The sequence below is a fragment of the Salmo salar genome, chromosome 15 (genome assembly GCF_965601325.2).
Source record: "Salmo salar chromosome 15, fSalSal1, whole genome shotgun sequence".
NCBI lineage: Eukaryota > Metazoa > Chordata > Actinopteri > Salmoniformes > Salmonidae > Salmo > Salmo salar.
Window position 1 is genome coordinate 48,381,982 of NC_138305.1, and position 26,217 is coordinate 48,408,198.

Genomic DNA, 26,217 nt, shown 5'->3' on the forward strand with positions numbered 1-26,217 from the left:
TTGGAAAGGTTGCTAGATCGGTTCCCCGAGCTGACATGATAAAAATCTGTTGTTCTGCCCAGGAACAAGGCAGTTTACCCAGTGTTCCTAAGCCGTGATTGTAAATAAGAATGTGTTCTTGCCTAGTTAAATAAAGGTTAAATAAAAAATAAATAAATACTTTTGTGTTTGGTCTAAAATGGCAGGGGCAGGTGCGATTTCAGCAATGGAGTTCATATAAGTGTTCTGTGCATTTAAGTTCTCAGGCGACAATGTGCTGTCTGCCAAGGCAGGTTTTCTTTGACATAGAAATTGCTCTGGTCCTGTTTTCCGAGACTTCCTGTTTCCCCACTCTCTGCCTTTCCTCCTCTTCTATTTATGAATATTCATGGTGGTATGAATATTCATGACTCTCGACATAGAACCCGTCGGGTGATTGGTTGAGCCTTCTTGAGTGCGTGAAATTACACAAATACGCTACAGAGCCGTCTGTTTCGCTGGATTTTGCCGCCGGTATGAGCAGTTAGCACCGACAAAAAGACTTGTGAAACCCAGCTTCAGTTTAATGACCAAATTAATTGGGAAATAAATAAAAGCCTGTAGTATACCAATCTATTTTTGTTTCACTGTCCGATCAGTGTAAAAAAAAAATATATATATATATATATACTGCTCAAAAAAATAAAGGGAACACTTAATCAACACAATGTAACTCCAAGTCAATCACACTTCTGTGAAATCAAACTGTCCACTTAGGAAGCAACACTGATTGACAATACATTTCACATGCTGTTGTGCAAATGGAATAGACAACAGGTGGAAATTATAGGCAATTAGCAAGACACCCCCAATAAAGGACTGGTTCTGCAGGTGGGGACCACAGACCACTTCTCAGTTCCTATGCTTCCTGGCTGATGTTTTGGTCACTTTTGAATGCTGGCGGTGCTTTCACTCTAGTGGTAGCATGAGACGGAGTCTACAACCCACACAAGTGGCTCAGGTAGTGCAGCTCATCCAGGATGGCACATCAATGCGAGCTGTGGCAAGAAGGTTTGCTGTGTCTGTCAGCTTAGTGTCCAGAGCATGGAGGCGCTACCAGGAGACAGACCAGTACATCAGGAGACGTGGAGGAGGCCATAGGAGGGCAACAACCCAGCAGCAGGACCGCTACGTCCGCCTTTGTGCAAGGACGAGCAGGAGAGACACTGCCAGAGCCCTGCAAAATGACCTCCAGCACGCCACAAATGTGCATGGGTCTGCTCAAACGGTCAAAAACAGACTCCATGAGGGTGGTATGAGGGCCCGACGTCCACAGGTGTGGGTTGTGCTTACAGCCCAACACCGTGCAGGACGTTTGGCATTTGCCAGAGAACACCAAGATTGGCAAATTCGCCACTGGCGCCCTGTGCTCTTCACAGATGAAAGCAGGTTCACACTGAGCATGTGACAGACGTGACAGAGTCTGGAGACGCCGTGGAAAACGTTCTGCTGCCTGCAACATCCACCAGCATGACCGGTTTGGCGGTGGGTCAGTCATGGTGTGGGGTGGCATTTCTTTGGGGGGCTGCACAGCCCTCCATGTGCTCGCCAGAGGTAGCCTGACTGCCATTAGGTACCGAGATGAGATCCTCAGACCCCTTGTGAGACCATATGCTGGTGCGGTTGGCCCTGGGTTCCTCCTAATGCAAGACAATGCTAGACCTCATGTGGCTGGAGTGTGTCAGCAGTTCCTGCAAGAGGAAGGCATTGATGCTATGGACTGGCCCACCCGTTCCCCAGACCTGAATCCAATTGAGCACATCGGGGACATCATGTCTCACTCCATCCACCAACGCCACGTTGCACCAGGAGTTGGCGGATGCTTTAGTCCAGATCTGGGAGGAGATCCCTCAGGAGACCATCCGCCACCTCATCAGGAGCATGCCCAGGCGTTGTAGGGAGGTCATACAGGCACGTGGAGGCCACACACACTACTGAGCCTCATTTTGACTTGTTTTAAGGACATTACATCAAAGTTGGATCAGCCTGTATTGTGTTTTTCCACTTTAATTTTGAGTGTGACTCCAAATACAGACCTCCATGGGTTGATAAATTGGATTTCCATTGATTATTTTTGTGTGATTTTGTCAGCACATTCAACTATGTAAAGAAAAAAGTATTTAATAAGATTATTTCTTTCATTCAGATGTGTTGTTTAAGTGTTCCCTTTATTTTTTTGAGCAGTATATATAACTAACTGTTATTTTTATCTTTCCACAAACTGTCTGGTATGTGTTGCATGATATGACCAAGTTAACCCAAATGTATCAAAGAATAGGTCATGCATTCACGATGAGTTAGTGGCTACTGCCTGGCCAGTAAGTTAGCTCGCTGAATAGCTATATTTCTGTAATTAGCTATGCTCCTAAATGTGGTGGTCAGTGGATGAACTAACAATGAGTTGAAGTAGCCGCTAGTTATTGCTGCCTGTGTTAAACATGTTGGCTAATGTGTAGCCCATGGCCTCTTGAGACTAGTAGTGATGTGCCGTTCGTAAAAGCGTTATTTTTGACTGAGTTGTTCATTTTGTAGTTTAACCTGCTGGCCGAAATGACTGATGCGGGATTAATACACGCGGCTCCGGAGACATGCTCCGACCAACAACTAAAATACATCATCAATAACAGCAAAGAAAATATATTGTTTTTTTGTGCAAGAATAAATGGCATTAATTGAATGTTATGGACACAGCTTTGTAGATGCAAAACATGCACACAGTCTACTCAACAAAATTGAATTTGTGATAAGCCATGGCTTTAGAATACTTTTGAAAGACATATCTGAAAACACAAACCGGTTAGGAAGTGCCAGGAACTGGAAACTGGCAATAAGGCAAAGTTAATTTGGCAGTGTTTCTCATTGTGGTCTGGGGAAATGATTTTCCCACAGTTTACTTTACTTTTCCTGTGGTTTGAAGTTCAGTGTTGCAGGCTAAATTTGAATTATACATTTAGTATGATCTATTTGTTTAGGTTGAGGCTTCGTGGCACTTCTTGTTGACGTGCTCTTGACATCAAAGTAGAAAGCTGAGGCATATTCCAATTGAATCTTAGAAGTGCTTAAAACGAATTATGTCAGTGATATTTAAATTCTATCAACATCAGCGTGTTAAATGCGCACATATATTAAGGTCAAGAATGGGCAGAACAACTTTCACAATGGCAGAGTTATTTGAACTTACAAATCACATGATGCCTCAAAAACAGTTAAAGTATTAATGGTGGTTCTAGTGTTAGTTCCTGTAGTTGATTTGAGTTTTCCTGTGGGTTGAAAGTGGCTGACATCTCCTGTGATTGTCGTCTAGGCTGAAGCTGTCCAATGAGGAGATGAAGAGGGCTATCTTGACCATGGATGAACAGGAGGACCTCCCCAAGGACATGCTGGAGCAGGTGAGTCTATGGCAAAATCACATAGGCTTGAAACAGTAAACTTGCACACCTAAATGTGCTTCCAGGTGCATGGAGCAAAACATATACTTGTTAAAAAGATAAAGTCCAGCACACCGGTAATCGGTATGCTCCAATGTCACATGGGCTGACATTTTCTGTTTCTCAGTGAGCAAAATCAAATAGATGAGATTTCAAACAAACAGGATGCATCTTTGGATTACATCCACATAAATTATCACCGCCATTTCATAAACATCATAAAAAGAGAGGTTTAAGATTCCATTGCAATATTGTAAGTGATATGCTAGATTTATGTCAGTGCAATGTTTAGCTATGCTACATATGTTGCTAGTGAATGGCCAGTCACTTTCATGGCTCCTCCTCAGATGCTGAAGTTTATTCCAGAAAAGAGTGACGTGGACCTCCTGGAGGAGCACAAGCATGAGCTGGACCGCATGGCCAAGGCTGACCGCTTCCTTTATGAGATGAGCAGGTAGGATGATCTGAGAGAGAGAAGTAGACCAAGGGCCTGATTCGATAAAATGTGTTTTAGCAATATTCATACAGTGTTTTATTTTTTTTTACACAATTCTTCCAACTTGCATCGGTGATGGTCGAGGGTTTGAACCTGAACCCGCTGTGCTACAAGTCCATGTTAAGCTCGTTAAGTTAAGACTCAACATTATCTTGGTGAGCTCACAAGTCTACAGGTCATAGGCAAGCTAACTTACTCGTTACAAGATCTTGGTTCCCATGTTCTCACATTCCCACAGAAATGGATGATTCCCACCATTACTTAAAAACAGAACAAGTCCCATGTTGAGAAGGTTTTTTTTTTATTCTCACCGTCTCAGAGAGGAGCCAACGACACCGTAGTATTTCGACCTGTTCCTGCCAGTGTATCTCGCTGTTTAGTCTATGCACTGTAAGTCACTGTTGACCAAAGAGTCTGCTAAATGAATTTAGACATAGGGAACTTCCCTGCTTAGACCACCCACCCTAAAGCCTGACTTGGGTTCGCTGCCTAGCTGTCGTTCTTAAGAATATTTGGCAATTACTGCAACAGTGACAGAGCAGTAGTAAAGCCCTGTTAGCTAGTGATCGATAGTTACATATCCCAATATTATTTTGGATGATATTAGGACGATATTTGACTCCAAATATCAATATTATTTTGCTACTGTAGGTAGAGTTAACAAGCGCTAGTCGGTTGTACAGTCCCTGTGCCAAAACTCCAGTATTTTTCATCCTATTGCTTGTTCTCCCTCTTCTTTTTAAAGTGAGCCAACATGCTTTCGGGACTATTACACTACATGACCAAAAGTATGTGGACACCTGCTCGTTGAACATCTCATTCCAAAATCATGGACATTATATGGAGTTGGTCCCCCCTTTGCTGCTATAAGAGCTTCCAGTCTTTTGGGAAGGATTTCCACTAGATGTTGGAACATTTCTGCGGCTACTTGCTTCCATTCAGCCACGAGCATTAGTGAGGTCGGGCGCTGATGTTGGGCGATTAGGCCTGGCTCACAGTCGGCGTTCTAATTAAGGTTGAGGTCATTGCTCTGTGCAGGCCAGTCAAGTTCTTCCACACCGATCTCGACAAACCATTTCTGTATGGACCGCGCTTTGTGCATGGGGGCATTGTCATGCTGAAACAGGAAAGGGCCTGCCACAAGCTGTTGCCACAAAGTTGGAAGCACAGAATCGTCTAGTATGTCATTGTATGCTGTATCATTAATATTTCCCTTCACTGGAACTAAGGGGCCTAGCCCGAACCATGAAAAACAGCCCCAGACCATTATTCCTCCTCCACCTAACTTTTCAGTTGGCACTATGCATTCAGGCAGGTAGCGTTCTGCTGGCATCCATCAAACCCAGATTAATCTGTAGGACTGCCAGATGGTGAAGCGTGATTCATCATTCCAGAGAACGCGTTTCCACTGCTCCAGAGTCCAATGGCAGCAAGCTTTACACCACACCAGCTGACACTTGGCATTGCGCATGGTGATGTTAGGCTTGTGTGCAGCTGCTTGGCCATGGAAACCCATTTCATGAAGCTCCCGATTAACCGTTATTATGCTGATGTTGCTTCCAGAGGCAGTTTGGAACTCTGTAGTGAGTGTTGCAGCTGAGGACAGATGATTTTTACACGCTTCAGCATTCTGCCGTCCCATTCTGTGAGCTTGTGTGGCCTACCAATTTGCGGCTGAGCCGTTGTTGTTCCTAGATGTTTCCACTTCACATTAACAGCACTTACAGTTGACCGGGGCAGGTCTAGTGGGGCAGGAATTTGACAAACGACTTGTTGGAAAGGTGGCATCCTATGACGGTGCCACGTTGAAAGTCACTGAGCTCTTCAGTAAGGCCATTCTACTGCCAATGTTTGTCTATGGAGATTGCATGGCTATGTGCTCGATTTTATACACCATCAGCAATGGGTGTGGCTGAAATAGCCGAATCCACTAATTTGAAGGGGTATCCATATACTTTTGTATATACTGTATAGTGTATTTCCCTGACTGTTCAAAACGTGTTTTCTCATGCTCTCTCTTCTCTCTCTGCAGCATACATATAGTGAGCAATATGTTTGGAACATCAAATCGTAATTAATCCGCAGTATTTAATTGAAATACAAAGAGAATTGTGAGAATCTTAAAAGTCGCAATACATATCGTATGGGCACCTAAGTATCTTGATAATATTGTGAAGTCCCTGGCAATTCCCAGGCTTACTGTTAACTGTGTTCGATATAACCACAAGAACGACACTCTTTCTTCATCAATATGTTCTCAACCCAAACAGGAAACTCGTCATAGATGCACAACAGCCTCATGTCCCAGTCGGGGAATCATAAAACAAACAAGGAGCACATGCCCATGGAAACTACACTCCCTCTTTATTAGACACCATAAAAATGAATTGTGTAGTAGCGTTTTTTCCCCATCCTGTGTTTGGAGACGTGGGGTGCTTCTTTCCAGGAACTGGCTTTGTCCTTCAACCATAGTCCAACTAATGTTTTGGTTTCTGAGAGCCCTGTAGCCAAGGCGACCCCCCCCCCCCCCCCCCCCCCGGCACTGAAGTGTGGATAGCTACGCCCTAGTGATTAGTTCAGCCAAATGGGTCGCTCTGTGTTTGCTCTGCCTTCCTTCAACAATCCATCTTAGTATCTCACGTCTAGCCAGCCAACGCCGAGATGGTTATCCGACCATATCAATAGGGACGAGGGCTTCTTCCTTTTTTATCTGACTTAGATAACAAGATCTTGTCATGTTTCCAATGTGACCTGGGCAATTTTGTATCCTATATCTGACTTTTTCCCAACCTCCTTTCAGGACATATCAATTTCTTTCCCTTACTTTTTTTTGCACTTTTTAATAATCCATCTCTCTTTCTCTCCCTCTTTTGCTCAAAGGATAAACCACTACCAACAGAAGCTACAGTCGCTGTACTTCAAAAAGAAGTTTGCAGAGACGATTGCAGGGGTCAAACCCAAAGTAGAAGGTGTGTGTGATTGTGTGGGGCTTCTTGGCAAACCCTTACATAAAAAACTCACAATGAGGTCCACTGTATACACACATGTGAAGTACCCTACAGTTCAGGTGTCTTTTTTTGTTTCTTCGCTCCTCAGCTCTGATCAAGGCCTCCAAAGAGGTGCTGCACAGCCGCAATCTGAAGCAGCTGCTGGAGGTGGTGCTGGCCTTTGGGAACTACATGAACAAAGGCCAGAGGGGCAATGCCTATGGCTTCAAAGTGTCCTCGCTCAACAAGATCGCAGACACAAAGTCGAGCATAGACAAGTAAGAGGAAGAACTATAATTAAAATGACGAGTGTGATGAGTTCGCTGTAGTGATACGCTCTATGAAGCAACCTGTTTGCATGTGTTGTATGGAGTGATGTCATTATATGGGTGTGTGCATATGTGACCCATGCTATGGTACTAGTGCTGAAAGTATCTATTGTCTATGCGCATGCAGGAACATCACCCTCCTCCACTACCTGATCACCATCCTGGAGAAGAAGTACCCCAAAGTCCTAATGTTCCAGGAGGACCTGCAGAGTGTGCCGGAAGCCGCTAAAGTCAAGTAGGTCGAGCCACAAAGACACCCTCCACATGTACAGCTCTCCAGTGTTTAGATCTAAGGGGCCTTGTTGTATACTCTCATTAAATGTCTTTAGGAAATGGTTTTCAGTGGTCTATCAGTCCCATTGAGTTAACATTCACCCTGTAGGTCACACAAGCCATTGTAGACACTGCTAAAGCACAAACTTCTCAATGTTGCCAACTGGGATTTAGGGGAACAGTTGTTCAGAATGTTTACTTCGCATTTTCCTTAACCTGTTGGGTCTAGGGGGCAGCATTTGCACGTCTGGATAAAAAAAATGTACCCGATTTAATCTGGTTACTAATCCTACCCAGTAACTAGAATATGCATATACTTATTATATATGGATAGAAAACACTCTAAAGTTTCCAAAACTGTTTGAATGGTGTCTGTGAGTATAACAGAACTCATTTGGCAGGCAAAACCCTGAGACATTTTCTGACAGGAAGTGGATACCTGATGTGTTGTATTGACTTTAAACCTCTCCCATTGAAAAACACAGGGGTTTAGGAATATTTTGGCACTTCCTATTGCTTCCACTAGATGTCACCAGCCTTTACAAAGTGTTTTGAGTCTTCTGGAGGGAGATCTGACCGAACAAGAGCCATGGAACGGTGATGTCCCATTAGACACCTGGCGCGCTACTTCATGTTGGGTACCCTCGTTCCAATACGTTATAAAAGGCTATGCATTCGTCCACCTTGAATATTATTCATGTTCTGGTTAAAAAAGGCCCTAATGATTTATGCTATACAACGTTTGACATGTTTGAACGAACGGAAATATATTTTTTCCCCTCGTTCATGACGAGAAGTCCGGCTGGCTTACATCATGTGCTAACGAGACGGAGATTTTTGGACATAAATGATGAGCTTTTTTGAACAAAACTACATTCGTTATGGACCTGTGATACCTGGAAGTGACATCTGATGAAGAGAATCAAAGGTAATGGATTATTTACATAGTATTTTCGATTTTAGATCTCCCCAACATGACGTCTAGTCTGTATCGCAACGCGTATTTTTCTGGGCACAGTGCTCAGATTATTGCAAAGTGTGATTTCCCAGTAAGGTTATTTTTAAATCTGGCAAGTTGATTGCGTTCAAAAGATGTAAATCTATAATTCTTTAAATGACAATATAATATTTTACCAATGTTTTCTAATTTTAATTATTTAATTTGTGACGCTGACTTGACTGCCGGTTATTGGAGGGAAACGATTTCCTCAACATCAATGCCATAGTAAAACGCTGTTTTTGTATATAAATATGAACTTGATAGAACTAAAAATGCATGCATTGTCTAACATAATGTCCTAGGAGTGTCATCTGATGGAGATTGTAAAAGGTTAGTGTATCATTTTAGCTGGTTTTATGGTTTTGGTGACCCTGTCTTTGACTTGACAAAACATTACACACAACTCTTGTAAATGTACTGTCCTAACATACTCTAAATTTATGCTTTCGCCGTAAAACCTTTTTGAAATCGTAAAACGTGGTTAGATTAAGGAGATGTTTATCTTTCAAATGGTGTAACATAGTTGTATTTTTGAAAAATTTGAATTTTGACATTTATTTGGATTCAAATTTGCCGCTCTTGAAATGCACCTGCTGTTGATGGAGTGCACCACAGGTGGCACGCTAGCGTCCCACCTAGCCCCAAGAGGTTAAAGGTGGAGATGATTAGTGAAGATAATATAATACTGTATATACACTGAGTGTACAAAACATTGAGCATCTGCTCTTTCCATGACATAGACTGACCAGGTGAATCCAGGTGAAAGCTAGGATCTCATGTTGACGTCACTTGTTAACATTTACATTTACGTCATTTAGCAGACGCTCTTATCCAGAGCGACTTACAAATTGGTGCATTCACCTTATGATATCCAGTGGAACAACCACTTTACAATAGTACATCTATATCTTTTTTTGGGGGGGGAAGAAGGATTATTCTATCCCAGGTATTCCTTAAAGAGGTGGGGTTTCAGGTGTCTACGGAAGGTGGTGATTGACTCCGCTGTCCTGGCGTCGTGAGGGAGCTTGTTCCACCATTGGGGTGCCAGAGCAGCGAACAGTTTTGACTGGGCTGACCGGGAACTGTGCTTCCGCAGAGGTAGGGGGGCCAGCAGGCCAGAGGTGGATGAACGCAGTGCCCTTGTTTGGGTGTAAGGGCCTGATCAGAGCCTGAAGGTACGGAGGTGCCGTTCCCCTCACAGCTCCGTAGGCAAGCACCAAGCAGTGTAGATGAAGAGGAGGAGACAGGTTAAAGAGGGATTTTTAAGCCTTGAGACAATTGAGACATGGATTGTGTATCTGTGCCATTCAGAGGGTGAATGGGCAAGACAAAAGATTTAAGTGCCTTTGAACAGAGTATGGTAGTAGGTGCCAGGCACACCGGTTTGAGTGTGTCAAGAACTGCAATTCTGCTCGGCAATTTACGCTCAACAATTTCTTGTGTGTATCAAGAATAGCCCACCACCCAAAGGGCATCCAGCTAACTTGACACCACCATGGGAAGCATTGGAGTCAACATGGGCCAGCATTCCTGTGGAACGCTTTCGACACCTTGTGGAGTCCGTGCGTCGACGAATTGAGGCTGTTCTGAGGGCAAAAGGGAGGGGTGCAACTCAATATTAGGAGTGTGTTCTTAATGTTTTGTACTCTGTGTAAAGACCATTTAGCAGAAGCTTTAATCCAAAACGACTTAAAGTCATGCCTGCATACATGTATGGGTGGTCCTGGGAATTGAACCCACCTCCCTGGCATTTACAAGCGCTATTGTTCTGCCGACTGATCTACAAAGCTATTCTGACCATAAGAATGGTGTGGTGAACTTCCAGCGCCTTTGTGTCTGCAAAAGTAGCATCAGATCCATTAATTTATTTCTAAATACATGGCTCTGAGTAGCATCACTCAAGTGGGTGCTACACAGTGTTAGTGGAAAGAAGTGGTTAGCCAGCTAACCATCTACGAAGGCAGAGCCAGGAGGATGTGAGGGGACGGTGAGGTGCATTGCACCGGCTGCCGAGCTGACTCTCTCGAACTCTGACTGACCGGCTACCTCAGACATCAACGCTTCCTCCGCTCTCAATACCAACTGAACTGCTTCAACTCCCATTACCATCCTTCAGCTCCTGACTGACTTACTGATTTTAAAATTGTTTTTGTCTAAGTTACTTGTTTGTTTTGTGTACTGTAATTCAGCTTTTAGCTATTAAGCACAGCCTACGGTTGTAATAATAATAAACTACTACTAATAACAATGTTAGCGAATGACAACAATATCAAAATGTACGTCAACACCAATATTAATGACAACAGAACATTAACGCTAATGACAGCAAAACAGAAACACAATTTGACTTGCTTGCAAAGGCCTGCCATAGCATGTGTACTAATGCTAAGGCAGACTCTGTGCTATAATGGCCACCATCTCCAAAACACCTTACCACAGTTCGATTTGATCATGTACAGTGCCTTCAGAAAGTATTCACACCCCTTGACCTTTTCCACATGTTGTTGTGCTACAGCCTGAATTTAAAATGGCCTACACACAATTCCCCATAATGTCAGTGGAATTAGGTTTTTAGATTTTTGTACAAATTAATAAAAAAGAAAAAGCTGAAATGTATTCAACCCCTTTGTTATTGCTACACTAAATAAGTTAATAATAACTAAGATGGACTCCCTCTGTGTGCAATTATAGTGTTTAACTACATTTTTTTTGTGACTACCTCATCTCTGTACCCAACATATACAATTATCTGTAAGGTCCCTCAATTGAGCAGTGAAATTCAAATACATATTCAACCACAAAGACCAGAGAGGTTTTCCAATGCCTCGGAAAGAAGGCATTGGAAGTCGTCCAGGTAGATAAAAAAGAAGAAAATAAGCAGACATTTAATATCCCTTTGATCATGGTGAAGTTAGTGATTACACTTTGGATGGTGTATCAATACACCCAGTCATTTCAAAGATACAGGCGTCCTTCCTAACTCAGTTGCCGGAGAGGAAGGAAACCGCTAAGGGATTTCACCATGAGGCCAATATGGACTTTAAATCAGTTAGAGTTTAATGGCTGTGATAGGAAAAAAATGAGGATGGATCAACAACAAATATTCCAAAACATGCATCTTGTTTGCAATAAGGCGCTAAAGTAAAACTTTAAATGTGGCAAAGAAATAAACTTTGCGCCGTGAATACAAAGTGTTTTGTTTGGGGCAAATCCAACACATCACTGAGTACCACTCTTCATATTTTCAAGCATAGTGGTGCATCATGTTATGGGTATGCTTGTCATCGGCAAGGACAAGATCTGTTTTTTGGGGGGGATAAACATAAACGGAATAGAGCTAAGCACAGGCAAAATCCTAGAGGAAAACTTGGTTCAGTCTGCTTTCCAACAGACACTGGGAGACAAATTAACCTTTCAGCAGGACAATAACCCAAAACACAAGGCAAAATATACACTGGAGTTGCTTACCAATGTGACATTGAATGTTCCTGAGTGGCCTAGTTAGATTTTCAAGCCGATTTAAGTAAAAACTATCTGAAAATGATTGTCTAGCAATGATCAACAACCTTGACAGAGCTTGAAGGATTAAAAAAATAAAATAATGTGCAAATATTGTACAATTAAGGTGTGCAAAGCAATTAGACGCTTACCCAGAAAGACTCACAGCTGGAATCACTGCCAAAGGGGATTCTAACATATTGACTTAAAGTGTTGAATATATTAGTGTTTTATTTTTCATATATATGTCAATTCCAACATTTGTAAAAAAATAAATAATAATATTACAAAAAAATAAATATTTATTCTACTTTGACATTAGAGTATTTTGTGTAGATAGTTGACAAATTTAATCAATTTTAATCCCACCTTGTAACACAACAAAATGAGGAAAAGGTCAAGAGGTTAGAATACTTTCTGAAGGCACTGTAGCTGTTGTGTCTATAAGCTTTACCCCAGCACAGCTTTCATTGTAGTAAGTTAATGAGGCGAGGGGCGATTGTAGTGGATAAGTTTGAATGTATGTGTGTCAGTGAATGGGCTTTTTTACTACTGGTCCTATGAGTCAGCCTTGCGTCATCTAAGAATGTGCTACGTCTTTTAGCCCAGAGGAACGGATGTTTGTGTGTGATTGGATCAGTTGCACTCCACAATGCTTCAATTGTAGATATCTGAATTAAAGACTCTTTTGAACACACACACACACACACACACACACACACTCATTGATGTCATTCCACGTGATTGTGTGTAGTAGAAACATACAAAAAGTGTTTTTTTCCTCATTCACTCATAGAACTCGTGAGCAGTGTTCTGCAAGGCCACACCACACACAAGTCGTCCAGGTCCCGAGGCAGCAAAGCATCCCCAAACCATCACACTACCACCACCATTCTTGACCATTGGTATGAGGTTCTTACTGTGGAATGCAGTGTTTGGTTTTTGCCAGGCATAATGGGACCCATGTCGTCCAAAAAGTTATACTTTTGAATCATCGGGCCATAGAACTTGAGTCTTGATGATCATCCAGGTGCTTCCAGGTGCTTTTTTGGCAAACTTGGGTCAATGTTTTGGACAGGATGGGTCCTGTTATGTCTGGCTAAAACCAAACACTGCATTCCACAGAAAGAACCTCATACCAATGTTCAAGCATGGCAGTGGTGTAGTGTGATGGTTTGAGAATGATTTGCTGCCCCAGAACCTGGATGACTTGCCTTAATAGAAGGAACCATGAATTATGCTCTGTATCAGAGAATTCTACAGGAGAATGTCAGGCCATCTGTCTGTGAGCTGAAGTGCAGCAAGACAATAATCCGAAACACACAAATGGCTAAAAAGCAACACATATGAAGTTTTGGAATGGCCAAGTCAACGTCCAGACATAATCCCAATTGAGATTTTGTGGCAGGATCTGAAACGAGCCGTTCCTGTTTGAAAACCTACAAATGTCACTGAGTTAAAGCAGTTCTGCACGCAAGTGTGCCAAAATTCCTCCACAGCGATGTGAGAGACTGATCAACAACTACTGGAAGCATGTGGTTGCAGTCATTGCAGCTAAAGGTGGCACAACCAGTTATTGCGTGTAAGGGGGCAATTACTTTTTCACACAGGGAAATTGGGTGTTGCATAACTTTGTTAATTAAGTAAATAAATACCGTATACATTTTTGTTATTGTAAACTCCCGTGCCCTTTATCTAATTGTAGGTTTTGGTGGAAGATCTGATAAAATTCAGTATCAAAAATATGAAAGAATAGAGACACTTTCACTACACTGTATTTCTAGATTGAAACAGTTCTAACTAGGCTAACACCATGCATGTGAAAAAAGTCTGAGTTGGTAGTGTGATGTTGTGTGAACATTTTGTGAGAACAAGTTTGAAAGTTGAGAAATGGAACTTTGCAATTGAAGAGCTCTCTTGAGGATTTAACCTCTCTCTTTATTTCTCTCTATCTCTCTCTCTCTCACTGTAGCATGACTGAGCTGGAAAAGGAAATCAATAACTTGCGCAGTGGCTTGAAAAACGTTGAGTGTGTGAGTACAGTAATTGGCCCGGTCTTCATCCTAATTCCCTCGCTGTCATCGCTTTTTCTACCCATCCACATATTTTCCTCATTCATGACCCTTTTCTTTTTTTCTCTTATTTTCTTTCTCTTGTCCTCTTTCTCTTGGTCTCTATGATTGTTTTCTCAATTCATAGTACGTCACTCCCAATGGTATGTGGATCAGGTTGGGCTCAATTCTATTTCCATTCCAGTCAATTCAGAAAGTACACCAAATTCCAATTCCACATTTTCCTCAGTAAAAAGCATTGATGAGAATTGATTGGAATTTCAGTGTACTTTCTGAATTGACTGGAATTGAAATTGAAGTAATAATAGCTGTAGTCAGTAGCAACCCTGATGTGGACTATCCTGCCACCAAGGGAACCACTGAATATTCTCCCAGGTATCATAGTCCATATCATTGTCAGACCTAAAGCAAGAGATCGTTTTGTTTGAGAGCAAATTGAACAGGGCAATTGGAAAAGTAGACTGGAATTCTAGGGATATCACTTCTAATTATTAAAAGGTAAAAAAGCAAACAATGGGTGACCAAGTTAGCTGCAAATTTCTTCCCCTCTGTTCTGTCACTCACTTTTTCTCTCTCTGTCTCTCTCTCTGTCCTTTTCTTTCGCTCTGTCAGGAGTTGGAGTTCCAGAAGAAGCGGCCCCAGGAGGTGGGCGATAAGTTTGTGTCAGTGGTGAGCCAGTTCATCACTGTGGCCAGCTTCAGCTTCTCGGATGTGGAGGATTCTCTCACCGAGGCCAAAGAGCTGGTGAGTGTGTGAGTGGGTGTGTGTGTGTGTGTGTGTGTGTGTGTGTGTGTGTGTGTGTGTGTGTGTGTGTGTGTGTGTGTGTGTGTGTTTATAGGGCCATGTGGGAGTCTAAAAAGCTGTGCTTCCATGTCCATGCCTACCTGAGTATCTGACTGTGACAGTCTTTAGTCTGATTGTGTTAGGGGAGTTTGTATGCGTGCCGTGTGTGCAGCAGATTAGGGCTGCCTCAGTTTCCTCACAAGGTACAGTAGCTGTTGAAACAGGCCTCCGTGACCCCCTGGCCACCCCCTGCGAGGTGTGAGAGTAACATCAGCACACAGCATGCTGGGAGCTTCCTGTGCTGCCGCCCCTGGCTTCATTATTGGTCCCTAGGGGGCCTCAGGAGACTGGGAGAGGAAACATGCCTGGAAATGCTGGCTCTGGCTCCAATTAAACTGTTGCATTTTTATATAACATGCAGAATTGTGTACTTTTTGCTATAGAGGGTTAATGTTTGCTCTCAGATGTTAAATATGTTTAGGTGGCGCTGTGCAGATCCTCTGGCCACAGAATATCTCTAGTTGTAGTGAGCCATATACACCAGACCTCCCCCAACCCCAACCTCTCCCCCAACCCCATCACACCACCCACCGGCACCTGTGGCGTTGCATGCCTCATATGGCAGTGATGTACTCGCATCAAAGGCATAGTAGGAAGAGCAAAGTTAACGCTGCCCCCCACTTCACCCCATACACTACGACAAACACACACGCACCCAGTTCTCATTTCTGCCCTAGGCCCAGGTTCAACAGCTGTAATCAGTAGCACATGAAATGGAAGTTAATGAGGGCTTCAAAGCCTTGCTGCTGCTGCTCCGCTACTAAGGGAGCAGGACATCACTGTTTTACAGCAGAACGGGACCCTAACCGCCACTGTCGTTGTTGTGTTTGTTGTTTTCAAACCCGAGCATTAGAAGGCTTCCTTCCTTCTTTTAATGGCGTGCTAATAATATGACACCAAACACATAGAATCAAGGGTAGTGGGTCAAAGAAAAGGAGCTGACATTACTACAGACTCATTTACTGTCGTTATACGTCTGGAGAATCTGCGATGTTCTCACGGATACATGGTTAGGACTTGTTTTGTCCTTTTGGTTTTTGCAAGCTATCCTCAATGCAGTTGTTTGTGATGGGTGGTGGTTCTGTGTGGCTACAGTTGTTGTTGTTCTGAATAAATGACATTATGTCTGTCTAGTAGCTGTTCTGTGTGTGTCTGTGCTTGCTTTGGTTGGTTGCAAAGCCTTAACGCTGGCCTGTATTTTGGCCCTGCTGCTGCACCATAAAGCTGATAAACGGTTTGCCATAATGGCACTGTTGTTGATTCTGGAGTAACATCCTCTGGTTATGCAGGTCACACTATGATTTAAACACATCTTGGGAAATGCTCTGATATACAGTATATACTACTATGGTCAATATGCTCTCATTTCATCTCCGGTCAATATACTCACCTTTCTTCTACAATGCTCTCAGTGGTAATGTAAACCAATGTTTGGCCAAGAACAAATGCCTGTGTGGATTAGAAATAACTATATACACACTACCAGAAATAGCAGTACTTAAAATCACAACATATAGCCAGAAATGGATGTATGCACACATTTATCTCTGGTCAGGTGTGGTTGCAGTAAAAAAAAAAAAATTCTAGGGTCAGTGAATGTTTTAGTTAATCTCTTCTCAATCCCAAAGTTCCTGAGGGCGGTGAAGCATTTTGGTGAAGATGCCGGGAAGATGCAGCCGGATGAGTTCTTTGGCATCTTCGACCAGTTTCTGGGGTCGTTTGCAGAGGCGCGTCAGGAAAATGAGAATATGCGCCGGCGCAAGGATGAGGAGGAGCGCAGGGCAAAAATGGAAACTCAGGTGTGTACATACCTGCTAATCCTGAATTTCATTAAGATTTACCCTGACAATTCTCCCTTATTTCAATATCTGTGTGCTGTTTTGATGTCGCATTTAGTGCTGAAGATCGCAACCTCATTTCATTATGGATTTAGGTTACAGCTGTATTATCACAACCAATAATCACATTTTTATTACATCAGATATGTCACCAGGGCAATTTTCTGATTTTACATTTTTGTACCTTAAAAGTGTTTTTGAGTCTAACCAATTTCATATTCCATGCCTTTTGCTGATTAGATTGCGTAACATGCATTAGGAGAGATCTGTAGGGATACATGTCAGATTAATGGGAAAGATTGGTCCCATCCAAAATCAGCTTTCCCTCTGAGTCCTTCAACCTGTTCATCTGGCAAAAATCCTGATGTCCTTTCATTCAAGTACAGAAATCAGATAAAAAGCTCAATTAGATTAATGAATGTGCGTCATGACCAGAATACTTGGACATCAGTCTTTTTCATCAGGATATTGGGCTGGATATGGTGCCACTGCTGGTACCAGCCGTGCTCTTGGCTGGTACAAGCCTGGCACACCCTAGCCCATTTGCTTGTGAACACACTCGACAATGGATAACCCAGCTACAATCTAACACTTCCCATGGCTCAAGATCATCTTGGAATGTTTAATGCCAGTTTGACTGAGACGTGGAACGTAGTCAATATGCAGAACACAAGGTTGACAGGAGGAAATTAGGTGCTTTATGAAAAATATCACATCAGCTGTTGTCGTTACACCTTTATAGGAATAGCCCTTTTTCTTCCCCCATGTCTTTTCTGTCATGATCTCTCCATATTTCCATCTACCCTACGTTTCTCTCTCTCTCTCTCTCTCTCTCTCAGTTGAAGGAGCAGAGAGAGAAGGAGCGGAAGGCACGGAAAGCGAAGGCCAGCGGCGAGGACGACGGCGGAGAGTTTGACGACCTGGTGTCGGCACTGCGCTCCGGCGAGGTCTTCGACAAGGACCTGTCCAAGATGAAACGCAACCGCAAGCGCATCAACAGCCAGCCAGATACTGGCAGGGAGCGGCCAGTCACCAAGCTCAACTTCTGAGAGGTCCGGCCCCCTGCCCAGCCCTCCATCCTTTGATCCACCCACTGCCCATCTCACAAGCCTATCAACCCAGCCATCCACAGGCTGCTTCACCCCTCCTTTTGGCCTATACTGTCATCTGGTGGAAAACGTTGGGAGTGCACGTTCTTGACCCAACAGAGAAATGTAAAACCATGGTTCCACTCATCACAGTATAAAGTTCTGAAACATTTTGAGACATGTCAGGCTGTTAACCTTTTGAGGTCTGTAGGAGGCACCACTTCCATTGAAAACGTTGCTACTATGTGACAATAGGAGCAATTGATGAATGTGACCCAGGATAGTGAATGTTGCAAGGTGGTCTACTGTTCTTCCCCCAAGATGGAACAGAAGGATAAAATGGATATAGACGTTTGTCTGGAAATGAATAACCAAATAAACAGAGTTTGAGGTGGAAGAAGTTTACTAAAACCAGGAAGAGGCCTCTGACAACGCGTGTTATTTGTATTTCAGAATGTATCGAAATGGGAGGATGGACTGACAACACTATCGTGTGGAGGTCACCTGGGGCGTCATTTATAAACGTTGCGTAAATTTCACACAATTCCTGCGTGCACCATTTCTGAGAAGTCTGCAAACGTACAAAAATAATGAGATTTATAAATGTAGCGCACGCCTTACATACATGTATCCTGTTATAAATCAGACCTGTCGTAAAATGGGGACAAAAACGGCCTTTTATTTACTGTATAATTTGGAACTATTGGCATTAGGCCACGGCATGCAAAATACGAATTGTTGTTCGATATTTACTTTATCAATAGATTATTGGGTTTCTATTTCCTGCCTTGGTATAGACTCAGATTAAATAGGCAATGATGTCGCGCTCCTATCGCACAAAAAAAATGTTAGCCTGCCCATACGGTCTATTATTTTGCATAAACTACCGGTCTATTTACTATGTTGGCAGAATATTTTAAACTTTAGCAATAATGTATGCTGTATCTGGAAAAGCACTGTGTCAGTTTCTGGAAGAGAAAACAATGGCAAGTTGTCGTGGACCTGTCAATTCAACAATGTTTTGCATCGACTTTTCCTCACAACCTAAATATACTAATAATAATATATGCCATTTAGCAGACGCTTTTATCCAAAGCTACTTTAATGCGTGCATACATGTCAAGTATGATTGGTCCTGGGGATCGAACCCACTGATCTGGCGTAGCAAACGCCATGCTCTACAAACTGCCCTACAGATGAGCACAAATATGATAGGTTGCCAGTTCGAATTGTAAAACATTGTAGAGCAGGCTGCCAAAGAATTGTGTAATTACAGTAGTCCTATTTCAATGTAAAAGATCTGTATGCCGATATTATAAACCGCGCTCCCTATAATATTGCAAAACATATAGCCTGTCTGTTTACGACGCTACTAGGCCCAATGAAATGGCAGATGCGCATGATCATTTGTTCTATGTCCTTCGGGAATATGAACCCATCACGGCCAGAAAAGGTGAGAAATATATTCTACAATGGTTATGAAAATAAATAGGAAAAATATTCCTATGTCTAATTATTTTAATTCTAAAATTAAAGGGGATTTTCGCTCTTCTCACTAATGGCAAATGGCTGCATACTTGTTAATATGTTTTCCAGATTGTTTATGAATATGCTTGTCATATCACCATTTGCAGAAAATACTTGGTTGCGATACAATATTTCAACCACTAGCAGATGTACGTATGCATGGTCTAAAGTTAGCGACGAGGAGAGCACGTTCTCCGTTTAAATTGCATTTTTTTTTGCGTGAAAACTGGCACGCGCACATTTTGGGGTATATTTTGTACATACGCACGGTTTATAAATGAGGCCCCTCGACTGCTGTGGAAAGTCTATTTGCTCAGACCTCATCTGATATATACACCTTTATAGCACATGTAACCTGTGGAAACATATTCTATGACTGGATGGAATTGATCTGCTTCCAATGACATTGTAGCTTCACTAAACAACCCCCAAATTCATGCTGGAGCATGCTCATTCATGCTTGAACAGACGTTATTCATGCTGTGTTTAATGGCATAATCATTGGGCAGACTGAAATGTACAGGAAACACAATTTTTCAAGGCTGGGTGTTGGAACGACATTTGGACTTGGAAGAGAAATCCAAAACCAGTGGAAGATGTATGTTGATCAACTAAAGTTGACGTTAAGAGGACATTTTACAGAGTGGACAAACTTTGTTTCACTTTTTTTTCCCTGCTGGAATGGGCAATTTTGTATGTGGTGATTTTCTAGATTATTAACGCCCAACGTAACCAGGGATCTGAGTGAATAATTACAGGACAGGAAAATACTTTGTTGTTATCCAACAGCCTTGTCTGGCATTTCACTAAACTGTAGACGCTCATGTCAGACTATGCATACAGTACATACAATGTTGGTTGTTTGTCCCCCCCATATTTCATGTTGAATGTAATTATTTTAAAACCATATCCAGTCAATGCAATACTACTCAACCATTATTTCCCTTTCACAGGAGTGCCCTCCTCCAGAGTTTAACTGTGTGGCAAGTTCTCGTTCACAATTTGAGATACCTCCATTGGGCTTCTATAATTTAAATATGGCCTCCCATTTTATGATAAAGTTAAAGTTAATAAATGGGGGGAAAAAATGCAGGTTGTGGTATTTTTATTTCAAATCAAGGTGAAAATAACATTGTAAAATGTCCCAATCACAGCTAAATGTGTCTATGAATGGATACATGCTTTTTTAAATTACATACATCAGCCTCCTTCATAGTCACTTGACTACTTTAGCAGAAAATGTTTGTATAGCACCATCTTGAGGCCAATATGTGATATTACCCAATATGTTCCCCCTTGGCTTTGTAGCGCTTCTGGCATGACACTAACATTGATTTGCACATCACCTTAAAGGGAGGCTGAACTGACTGATTTCACCACAGTTTTCCTCCTCATAGGAAATGTGACTCCGGAGATGAGATTCTGTCATGAGGGTGTGGTTTATAATAATATATGCCATTTAGCAGATGCTTTAAAGTGTGCATACCGCAGGTTGGTGCACCTTAATTGGGGAGGACAGGCTCGTGGAAATGGCTGGAGTGGAATGGTATCAAACACAGGGTCTTCCTGATGTTGTAGGCACAATGCATTGGTAATGAAGGGGGATGTGTTTTTTTATCCAATACAACGGTTGGATTTTCAAATACAAACAGCGGGAGGTCTCAACCCCCCAGGGGGAAAGCATTATGTTTGAGAGAATCAAAGTTCAAACAATTTTTGTGTGTATATTGCACCAACAAACTGACTCCTGTCCAGACCAGTGTGTCACAGCTCTCCCATCGCTGTGTACCAGGCGTTGACTGGGCATGACTGAAATCGAAACCCAATCCTCAAATATCCAAGAAATCTGAGAGATTGTTTCCTTAAAAATACTGACTTTATGACCAAAGTTAGCCAACTTAACACTTTTTAGTCAATTTTGTGTTTATGACCACTACAGGACAGGAAGAAACTTTGTTATATTGGACACCTGCTCATGGAAGTTGGCATTAACCATGCAGATGTTTGAGGGAATTCCAACATCCTTGTCTGCCATTTCACAAAACTGTGGAGGCTCATGTCAGACTCTGTGCATACAGTACATACAATATTTATGACCGTTACCGATGCCACATAGGCCTTCAACGAGAGATAGGTTTTTTTACAATTGATTTGTAATCTGATATGGTGCTTTGCTTGGATGGAGATGTACTCAAAAGGTTGTGGACAGCTGCTCCTATTTCAGCAGGAAACCATGTTTTAGCTTGTCGTCAATTTCCTGCACAAAGCTGGCCACGCCAGTGTAGTGTGCTCTGCCAGCCACCTCAACCACCACAGCCTTGAAGTCTCCACATGTGGTTTCCTGTGCAAGATGGAGAGAAACGTAATTGGGTGCATTCCAGGTAGACAATTATAGAACTTTGTTTATGCTTTAAATAGAATCTGCATAAAACTGAGTTTACCATACGATTACTGTACTAGTTTGGGGTAAGCTTTTGTGTGTGTGTGTGTGTGTGTGTGTGTGTGTGTGTGTGTCATATCTTTGCAATCATTGCACCAATTATTCAGCGATGTCAACTGCAGAAAGCAGCAACAAGTCAGTGGCCTTCGATCAAAATGCTGTGTTTTGCAAAGTCGCAGTTATCAGTATTTCTCCCCCCATGTACAGTATGCTCTTATTTGCTCCTCTGCACCTGCAGCACAGTCAAGTCTGCATAGTGCATACAGACCTTCTGCTATCCTGAAATTAACATCAATATAACAAGACAAATCATACATTTGAGATATCATTGTGTTAATGAAACAAATCTTAATTGAAAACTTCCAAAAAGGCTTTGAGAGGCATGAAAATATATTGGAGACAACCCTAGTACCTGAACAGCTTTGCCAGTGAACAGAGATCCTGTGGCCCCACTCTGGAAGGTCCTAGTCTGGTTGAGTTGGATGAGGCCTTTATGGTACTGGAGAGCCACACGGGCAGTGACCCCTGAACCTGTAGGGCTTCTGTCCACCTAGCCCATGTGACGTGTCAGAGAACCAAAAAGGAAACAAAATCAGACCACATTAATGAAAGAAGTCTTGCTATAGTTGCAATTAACTTGAACTCTTCTAATTTGAATATCAAAGGACTTATTTACAAATCACTGTCTACTTCTGTCTCCAATGTTTATCTATGCTTGCCTTTTACTTTTCTTTTAAACCTTACTTCAAATCATATGGTGATATGACCGGTGTCATAGGTATCATGCACAGTGGCTTCTGTTGAAGGCTACTGTACCGTGGCAAGATTTAAAGTTAGTTGTACCTGGGCATCTGCAAACACACACATGTTAGCAGTGGGCTCTTGGGAATAGGCATCTTTTCCATCCGTGAGGATGGTGCCATAGAGGAAGGCTAGGTCCTCACTGGTTGGGTGGTGCAGTTTTACCTAGGGGAACCACACATTCACAGGGTTATTAATCTCCTAGGTTGAAGGATTCAGGACATTGTGGTGAACATTGAGTGGCTGTTAAACTGCAAATTTACAGATGGGCTAGAACAAATCTTTACCTGAGATTTGACAGAGTTGGTCACTGCAGTAGCTGCATCCACCAGATCCCTGGTCTTGGACTTGTTGATGTCCAGGCCAAATCTCTCTGCCCTTACAAATGCGTAGAATGCTCCTCCGTAGCTTATATCAACAGTGACTTCATCATACCCAGGCACAGCAACAATTACATCTGACAAAAATAGATTTAGCCTTGATAGCCAAAGGCAACCAGCAGCCAGCAGTGTAAAGTAATTTGAGATGGTGATACCTTGTATTCTACTAGAGTCCGTGTTCAATTATCAACACAGATCCATATTTCCTCATTGCAACTCTATATGCAATATTACTATGTATTGAAATGCTTGTCAGCAAAGAATGTAACTTACCTGTCGCAAATGCAAACGCGGGAACACTGTGGAACCTCACACCTCCGGTTTTACCATTGGAGTACTCCACAAATGCCTTAACCAGGCCACATGGACAGTGTATATTCACCTGCGTCTCTGGCGACCTCGGCTCTTGAACAAGTTTGTAGTCTACAGCGAACCTCCCAAGAGCGATGACTGCGTGGCCACACATGGTACTGTAACCTTCGTTGTGCATGAAAAGAACCCCCAAGTCGGCTTCAGGTATCTCACTCTCCACGACCAGGGCTCCGTACATGTCATAGTGTCCTCTTGGTTCGAACATCAACACTCTCCGTAGGTAGTCCAGATTCTCTCTCACGTAGCGTCGTTTGGATAGCACACCCTCGCCCTTTACCTCTGGGTAACCACTAAGGATAATGCGCAAAGGCTCTCCACCCGTGTGCATGTCAACCACAGAGAGTACCGATCCTTCGTGGGGTGGAAGCTCCATCTGATTTCAACAAAAACATTCAACCAGAAGGTTTGCATGCAATTTTCTGTGGTGTAATAATTGATCACTAGGTAATGGGAATGCAACAATATCATCCAATGGGTTTATCTACCTCAGGTTAGGGCCCTGTGTTTTGCCAATTATATAACACAGTAATATTTGTATCCTGTATTTGAAGCCTAATCCAGAAATTAGAACTACATTAAAAAAATTCAAACAATTGTCTGAGGATTGTGCTGGACCATCTGACATGAAAATGGGACAGTTTGATGAAAAAGCTTTAAATTAAAGTTAAAATATAGCAGGGTTGGGGTTAATTCCACAAATTCAATTCCCTCTCTCTGTAAATTCCATTTAATTCAAATTCCAGGTCAGTCTTTGAATTCAGAGATGGGGGTGGGGAGTGGCGAACTTAACGATGTCACAACAACTTGGCAGTGGGTTCAGAACAACGATGACAAAAACTATACAAAAATATATACACTGAGTATATAAAACATTAAGAACTCTTCCATGACATGGACTGACCAGGCAAATCCAGGTGAAACCTATGATCACTTATTGATGTCACTTGTTAAATCCACTTTAATCAGATGAGATGAAGGGGAGGAGACAGGTTAAAGAAGGATTTTTAAGCCTTGAGTGGGCAAGACAAAAGATTGAAGTCCCTTTGAGCGGGATATGGTAGTACAGTAGGTGCCAGGCGTACCGGTTTGTGTCAAGAACTGCAACGCTGCTGGGTTTGTCACGCTCAGTTTACCGTGTGTATCCAGAATGGTCCACCACCCAAAGGACATCCAGCCAACTTCACACAACTGTGGGAAGCAATGGAGTCAACATGGGCCAGCATCCCTGTGGAACGCTTTCGACATCTTATAGAGTCCATGCCTCAACAAATTGAAGCTGTTCTGAGGGCAAAAGGGGGGGGGGCGTAACTCAATATTAGGAAGGTGTTCCTAATGTTTGGTATACTCTGTGTATATGCCACCACCCAGTGGTAGTGGGAGGACACAGGAGGCAGGTACTCAGTCACAGATGGACCCCTATCTGTGCACATGCCTGTCCCCTCCTGAACATCAGTCTCCCCCCACCCACGAGACTGATTTTACCCCCTCCCTCATCTTATTACGGCAATTCCATGGTAACAGAATTACACACTCATATTTTTCACTTTAAAATGTATACCAAACAAAAAACATTTGATTTAAAAGATGAAAAAAAACTATAGAGTTCTGTGCACAAGGACTACTTCCAACAATTTCCACAGAATATTTTACAAAAACACTTTCACAGGAAGAACTGTGCAGATACAAAGTTTGGTAACAGAACAAAACTAAAGGAGATTTTGCTGTTAGATGTCTCAAATTGAGGGAGTGTGCAATTTGCATACTGACTGCAAGAATGTCCACCAGAGCTGTTGCTAGAAATGTAATGTTCATTGCGCTACCATAAGCCACCTACGTCATTTTAGAGAATTTGGCAGTACGTCCAACTGCAGACCACGTGTATGGCGTTGTTGGCAAACAGTTTGATGTCAACGTTGTAAAAAGAGTGCCCCATAGTGGCGGTATGGTATGGGCAGGCATAAGCTACGTACAATGAACACAACTGCATTTTAGCTATGGAAATTTGAATGCACAGAGATGGCATGACGAGATCCTGAGGCACATTGTGGTGCCATTCATCCACCGCCATCACCTCATGTTTCAGCATGATAATACACAGCCCCATGTCGAAAGGATCTGTACACCAGTCCTGGAAGCTGAAAATGTCCCAGTTCTTCCATGGCCTGCATACTCAGACGTGCCACCCAGTGAGCACGTTTAGGATGCTCTGGAACGAAGTGTACAACTGCGCATTCCAGTTCCCGCAATATCCATCAACTTCACTCAGCCATTGAAGAGGAGTGGGGCAACATTCCACAGGCCACAATCAACAGCCTGATCAACTAACTCTATGCCAAAGATATGTGTGGCCCTGCATGAGGCAAATGGTGGTCACGCCACAGACTGACTGGTTTTCTGATCCGCGCCCTTACCTTTTTTTTTTTAAAAGGTATCTATGACCAACAGATGCATATCTGTATTCCTAGTCATGTTAAATCCATAGATTAGGGCCTAACAAATTAATTTCAATTGATGTATTTACTTCTATGAACTGTAACTCAGTAAAATCTTTGAAATTGTTGCATGTTGCGTTTATATTTTTGTTCAGTTCAGAATGAAGTGTATTGAATTGAGTAAAACAATTTTTTAAAACCCTACGGATAGACCGTAAGGGACCACCATTCAAAACAGTTTTTCAAGGTAGCCTATTAAGTTAAAAGTAGTTCGAACTATGCTATTAGGCCATGCGTAGAGTTGTTTACCTACTTTCTTAGATCCAATCCTGCTATTTAGATTCATGGAACTCTACTTAACTTTCCGTTCCTTTCCTTCCGGTATTCAAATGAAA

General features: G+C 42.5%; 2 protein-coding genes across 7 annotated transcripts in view; one reads left to right on the forward strand and one right to left on the reverse strand.

The window, feature by feature from the left end:
* Positions 1 to 20,489, forward strand: part of LOC106571498 (disheveled-associated activator of morphogenesis 1) — a 140,149-nt gene extending 119,660 nt beyond the window's left edge. For all 4 annotated transcript variants that reach the window (XM_045695770.2, XM_045695771.2, XM_082961852.1 and 1 more), the window contains 9 exons: positions 3,323 to 3,407; positions 3,794 to 3,900; positions 6,823 to 6,911; positions 7,039 to 7,207; positions 7,386 to 7,493; positions 14,002 to 14,062; positions 14,714 to 14,845; positions 16,573 to 16,743; positions 17,622 to 20,489. In XM_045695770.2, the coding sequence (XP_045551726.1) occupies positions 3,323 to 3,407; positions 3,794 to 3,900; positions 6,823 to 6,911; positions 7,039 to 7,207; positions 7,386 to 7,493; positions 14,002 to 14,062; positions 14,714 to 14,845; positions 16,573 to 16,743; positions 17,622 to 17,831 (1,132 nt within the window). In that variant the 3' untranslated portion in view covers positions 17,832 to 20,489. The remainder of the gene's footprint in view (positions 1 to 3,322; positions 3,408 to 3,793; positions 3,901 to 6,822; positions 6,912 to 7,038; positions 7,208 to 7,385; positions 7,494 to 14,001; positions 14,063 to 14,713; positions 14,846 to 16,572; positions 16,744 to 17,621) is intronic.
* Positions 20,486 to 26,217, reverse strand: l3hypdh (trans-L-3-hydroxyproline dehydratase). Of its 3 annotated transcripts, none has more exons than XM_014144672.3 (6): positions 26,136 to 26,217; positions 23,292 to 23,763; positions 22,926 to 23,095; positions 22,681 to 22,803; positions 22,250 to 22,387; positions 20,486 to 21,738 (listed from the first exon to the last, which is right to left on the reverse strand). In XM_014144672.3, the coding sequence occupies exons 1-6, from the start codon at positions 26,166 to 26,168 to the stop codon at positions 21,613 to 21,615; spliced, it is 1,062 nt and encodes a 353-aa protein (XP_014000147.2). In that variant the 5' UTR covers positions 26,169 to 26,217; the 3' UTR covers positions 20,486 to 21,612. The 3 variants fall into 3 exon arrangements, with proteins under 3 accessions (XP_014000147.2, XP_014000148.2, XP_045551728.2); XM_014144673.3 differs by having other exon boundaries at positions 26,132 to 26,200; XM_045695772.2 differs by lacking the exon at positions 26,136 to 26,217 and adding an exon at positions 24,473 to 26,084.